Source organism: Urocampus carinirostris, chromosome 20 (genome assembly GCF_059441175.1).
Source record: "Urocampus carinirostris isolate Australia breed hairy pipefish chromosome 20, RoL_Ucar_1.0, whole genome shotgun sequence".
Lineage (NCBI taxonomy): Eukaryota > Metazoa > Chordata > Actinopteri > Syngnathiformes > Syngnathidae > Urocampus > Urocampus carinirostris.
In genome coordinates this window covers 438559-444159 of record NC_142368.1, presented here as the reverse complement: position 1 = coordinate 444159, position 5601 = coordinate 438559, and the positions used below count along the sequence as shown (strand labels likewise).

General features: G+C 48.5%; 1 protein-coding gene across 1 annotated transcript; it reads right to left on the bottom strand.

Annotated features, from left to right (window-relative positions):
- Positions 1-528: 528 nt before the first annotated feature.
- On the bottom strand, positions 529-5134 carry fbxo30b (F-box protein 30b). Its single transcript, XM_088325464.1, has 3 exons — positions 4841-5134; positions 1319-3145; positions 529-1196 (listed from the first exon to the last, which is right to left on the bottom strand). The coding sequence occupies exons 2-3, from the start codon at positions 3134-3136 to the stop codon at positions 1005-1007; spliced, it is 2010 nt and encodes a 669-aa protein (XP_088181590.1). The 5' UTR covers positions 3137-3145; positions 4841-5134; the 3' UTR covers positions 529-1004.
- Positions 5135-5601: the final 467 nt, after the last annotated feature.

Sequence of the window (5601 nt, the reverse complement as noted above, 5' to 3'; positions counted from 1 at the left end):
GCAAAAGAAAAGAAGACAGAAAAAGAGAACGTTTGTATTCCTCATAGCTCGAAATCTTATTTTGTGACAGGAATTTGAAACAACAATATTTGAGGAGAGCAGAATTTTTTGGGATCAGCAGTTTTTGTGGAAAAGCCCAATTGGACCCTAGCTTCCAAGGCCCCCAACTCAGTTGACTTTGAAACCCCTGCACTAAAAGTCTAGACAAAATAGTATACAAAATTCTACCACAACAAAAAATACTACACATATTCTACAGAAACTCAACTATGAAAATACTACAACAATAAAACGACAGTAATACTACAATGAATACTACAAAAATACACAAAAAAAAAATACCACTAGAGACAAAACTACAACTTAAATGTAGTGCTTAAAAACAGGGACTTCATCTCTTCTTCTGCTTTCATTGCTGACGTTTCAAAACCATTTAATGAAACTCATCTGCTTCAAAACAAATATCAAGATATAGAGCATGTGTCACGAGGGACTGGACCAGAACGGAGGCAGGAAGGGAGAACTCAATTGCGTTGACGATCAAAACTTTTATTTAGCAAAATAAAAGTAGTCCAAAAACTCAGTGACAAAACAGAAACAAATCAATCAAACAAAACAGGACAGAGCAAAACAGAACGGGAAATGCAGACAGAAAATGCAGTGAGACAGCCCTCGCAAAACCCAAAACCCACCCTTAAGTAGCAGACGCACAAATTAGGCGATCTGCTTCAGCTGGTGCCCAAGGGGAGGGGCCAGCCGGTTGCCACGGCGACCATGCTGGACTAGACAGCATGGACAAGTCTGCATGAATATTTATTTGTAAATGAAACAAATAGGATAGGTCGCCAGGACGGGCCCCCTGGCTATATTTCTGAACCTGATGCCGCGGCCCCCCGGCCGTCCCTGATTGAACGGGTGATTTGGCATTCGTAGTTGCAAAAAAAAAGACACATTTCGTTCAATAAGTGCTAAACAATTAAAAGGTGTTTTTGTGCAACATGTTTTCAAACATCGGGCAAAAAATATCTTCTCTTGGTCAAGCGCTCTCGTCCCGCTCCCACGCCGAGCAGGGGCACCGGCGCCGTCCGCCGTACGATGGTGTTGTACCGGCACCGCTTCAGGTGATCCGACACGCTAGGAACGTTAACGAAGCCCCACCTTCGCACCGGACCGAAGGCCGCGCTGAAGCGCCAAACCTCCGGACGGGAAAAAACAAAAACACATCGGGTAAGGCCGCTTTCACGTCAAAGACAATATTGTTCGGTATTTTCCGGGCTCTTTATTGATTTTGATTCCGAATGGCATTTTCCAAACTCACTTTTCGTCGCACCCGCCACGACACTCCTGAGCCGGGTCGCTTTTCCCACTGGAGTTCCACGATGCCTTTGGTCTGGAGGAGGCTGGAGCAGACGTCTCGAAACCTCTTGGACACCGAGGCCAGTTGGCAAAGGCTGAAACCGTCCAAGAAGCCGGCCACCAGCCGCAGGATCTCCACGGGCAAGGCGCTGAGGCGGTCCTGCCGGGAGTCGCCGGGGGGTGGGGTCCCGGGGCCTGGCTGCACCCCGAAGGAGCCCAGGAACCGGTCGCGGACCGACTCGGCCCCGGGAGTGGTAGGGTACAACCTCCGTTGAGAGAAGGTGCATCCGTAAGAAGCCAGGGGGCAACGTTGTTCCATCCAGCCGTCCAGCCAGGCGTGGATCTCGAGGTGGACGTTGGAGACATGCCAGGGGAACTCGTCTCGGCGGAAGGTTTGAGCGCAAACCCGCGGCGGATGCTGCCCGAACCCTGACGATGAAGTGCCTGAGGGAATCCCGCCGCCGTCAGAGATCCTCTCGAACTCTGCAGGGTGGCAAAACATTGCGTCGGGTTCTTCGAGACCTTTTTCCCAATCAGACATGTCCACCTCTTTGTCTTCTTTTTGGCTTCCTAATAGACTCTTCTCAAGTAACATCGACCCAACTCCAGGATAAACCACATCAAAATCCTTCAAGGATTCTCCTTTCTCTCCTGCAAAGCCACTGGCCAAGTGAGTCAACGGCAGCCGGTGCCTGAACTCAGACGAAGCGCCCGAGGGAATCCAGCCGCTGTCCGAGATCCTCCCGAGCTCTGGAGGGCGGAAAAACACTGTGTGGGGTTCTTCAACTTGTTCCAAACTGGAGATCTCCACCCATTTGTCCTCTCTTTTGGTTCCCGATGGACTTTTTTTCTCTTGGATGATCAGCCCATTTTGATGATCCACCAAGTCCGTCATAGATTCTTCAGTGTCTCCTGCCAGGCCATCGTCCAAGTCTGCGTTGCTCACCAATCCGTTAGCCAGCTTTGTCTGTGCCAGGTTTTCCCGGTTGTGTAAAAAAGACACCGGAAAGGAAGTAGGAGGGGGGCAACACATTGTGTCAGGATCTTCACCCTTTTCCAAATCGGAGACGTTCCACCCTTTGTCCTCTCTTTCTGCTCCCGATGAACTCTTCCTCTCAGGAAACATCAGCCCAACTCGAGGATCGAGCGAGTCTTTCATAGATTCTCCCGTGTCTCCTGCAGGGCCGTTGTCCCAGTGATTTCCGCTAACCAATTTGTTCGCCGTGTTCACCTTCTCCCAGTTGTGTAAAAATGAGACCGGAAAAGAAGCCAGCAGTCCCTCCATGTCGAAGCAACTTTTCCCCCCTGAACTTGCTTCTTCCCGGTTCTGCGATAATCTGCCGGGTCTGCTCGCTTCATCTTTTAAATCTTCAGAGGAATTTGCGGCCTTGACCGAGTCCAAAGCGCCAGCTAAGCTCCCGGCGACCTCCGGTCGGGCGAAGGCCTTCCGGTCCCGGAGGTCCGGCGGCTCCGCCGAGGCCCGGTTCCCCGTCGGGCAGTGAATCCGGCGCAGGGTGCAGCACACCGCCCCGGCCGGGCAGACTCGGAGGTGGGCGGCCATCTTCTGGCGGGGCACGGCGGCGCGGCACCCGTAGACGGCGTTGAGGCAGGGCACCTTCTGGACGGGGCACAGGAACCCGTGTTCTTGGCTTTTGCAGGAATGAAAGGTGGCCCCGCACGCCAGGGGGCAGCCGATCACCGGGCAGGAAATCTCGGGGCCGAGCCTCCACGTGCACCGGAGGGTGACGCAGGACATGCAGTGAGCGTGCTGCGACCACATTTTCAGGACCTGCGCCAAAAACTCAAATCAGGGTTACTGCATCTTTTGAAGCCCACTTCTTTCATCTTAAATGCGGACTCTATTCAGGAGACTGCAAATTCACTTGGAACTATTTACAAGATGTCAGAACGAAAACACAGCACTGGAGCCTTTTCCAGTTCCGTTTATGTGTTTGGGCCTTGTTGGGAATGAAACTCTTAAAAATGTAGCGTTATCTGACTCCATTAGCCAAACATAACCTTCTTTATGGAAAAATGTACAAGAGACCTGCATTTCCACACGGGGGCAGATTTATTTTCTTAAAGTATTCAACTCAGTGAATTCCATCGAATTAGCCGAACGAGTGCCGCTCTTCGTCGAGCCCCTCTCTCACGATCCATCTCCTATCTGCCCACGTCTTTTTCTTAAGCCCCTCCCGTGGGGCGTGCCGACTCCTCCCACGGTCGTACTGACTCCTCCCACGGGGCGGGCCAGATGCCAGCTTCACCCCCTCCTCGCCGAAAGGCGTCGCCAGGTAGGAATTCTGTAATCAAAATGCGTCTGATGCATTCCAGACAGCCTAACCTTCTAATGTATCTTGAAAAAAAACAGTCAACGAATCTCTCTACCGCATCAAAGGGAGTACATGTACTTTGTAGTTCATTTTATAATATTTGTCATAGTCAAATGTATCAAATCTTTCACCCTTAATCCAAAAGTGTCTTAAAGGGCTGCACAGACCACAGATTGTTGCTATTGTTATATCATAACCGTCATAACAAGTCTTCTAATATCCGAGCGCGCTCATCTGGCCTTAAAAGTCGCTCAACTAAACTTAAGCTTCGAATTTCAAAAGTTTGTAATATCATTCCAAGAAGATCAAATACATCATTGTTGTTTTAATAGTGACGCAATGTGTTGTTTGGACGTGAACTTCAAGCAGGGGTGTCAAACCGGCGGCCGGTGGGCCGGAACGGGCCCGCTAAGGGAGGGAATCCGGCCCGCGGGACAACGCTGAGGGAAGCGCAAGAGAAAAACGAGCCGCAGGTTCAAATATGTCCACCTGATGTTGCCAAAGCCAGGTGCCTCCAACAAAGACGCTGTAGTTGTATTTCTTTCTCTCACTCTCTCTATCTCTCTTTTTCACTCTTTCTCGCTTTCAATTTCTCTTTGGGTTTCCTTCTTTCTCTCTCTTTTTCCCCCTCTCTCCCTATTTCTCTTGTTATCTCTTTTTTTCTCACGTTGGCGCACTCTTTCTCTCTCTCTTTCCCACTTGGTCCCACTCTCCCTCCTTTGCTCTCCCTCTTTCCCTTATTTCTTTCTCTTTTTCTTTCTCCTCAATCAACTCGTCCGGCCCCCGACAGAATGTTTGTTCTATCGTGTGGCCCCCGACTTCAAATGAGTTTGACACCCCTGACTTAAAGTGTGATTGCTCAGCTTTTAATGAGAATATTGGATTCCCTTATTTCTCTTTCTATCATTTTCTCTCTCTCCCCTTTCCTATTTAATATTCTAGTCCGACCCTGTGGCCCCTACCCGGGCTAAAATGAATGTGAGGCCCCTGCTTTAGTTCTAAATTGGAATGAAAGTGACATGAAAGCAATATTGGTGCATGGTAAGAAGAATGTAAGAAACAGAGAACATTTCTTAGCAACAATAACAAAGGGAAAAAATCAGCAGGCTGCAAGATTCCCCGTGCACCTTAGCGATCAACGTATTTCTTACCTTTCCGCCTGCAAAGGAAAAGAATAAAGGCGAGAGATTCAAAGTTTTTGCACTACTTCCTCCTTATAAACAAGACAGATCACGTGACTCGGCGGTGCTAACTCGCTTAGCGGCGTCTCACCGACAAAATGGCAAATTGGCAGAATTCCAGCGCGTTTTCTTCACATATATTCGACCACCAAAAACTGCAATAAAGGAAACGCGAGAAAGGCGACGGACTCTCTTGTTGCCGACGTGCTTTGAACGAATAATGTCGTCGGATTTATTCCTCTGACACGCAATGCTACACGTCAACGTGGCCGCCATCTTTGTCCAGGCGACCGAGTGCTCTGTGACGTAGGAGCAGCGGTAAGCAAACGACAGCCCGCGGACCACATGCGAACCGAAAAATACAAAATAAAGTACTGCTTATAAAAAGGTATTTTTTTGGGGTGCCAGCTTTACCCCGCTGTCTCTTTGTGTGTCTTCTACAAAAATACGACCACAGAAATACAGCAAAATGACCACAAAACTAGATATCACATTTAGTGTTTAAAACGAGGACCGAATATATCATTTTGCATTTATTTTGAAAAGAAACAATACTGAAATATGATCGAAATACTACCAAAGTACAACCACAGCAATACTAAAAACTATATATCAAAGAGTTCTTAAAACAGAGACCTCGTAAATGATTATGCTTTCGTTCTGAAAAGAAAAAAATAGATACTACAGATATACTACTACAGTAATACTATAATACAGACGTGCTACCACAG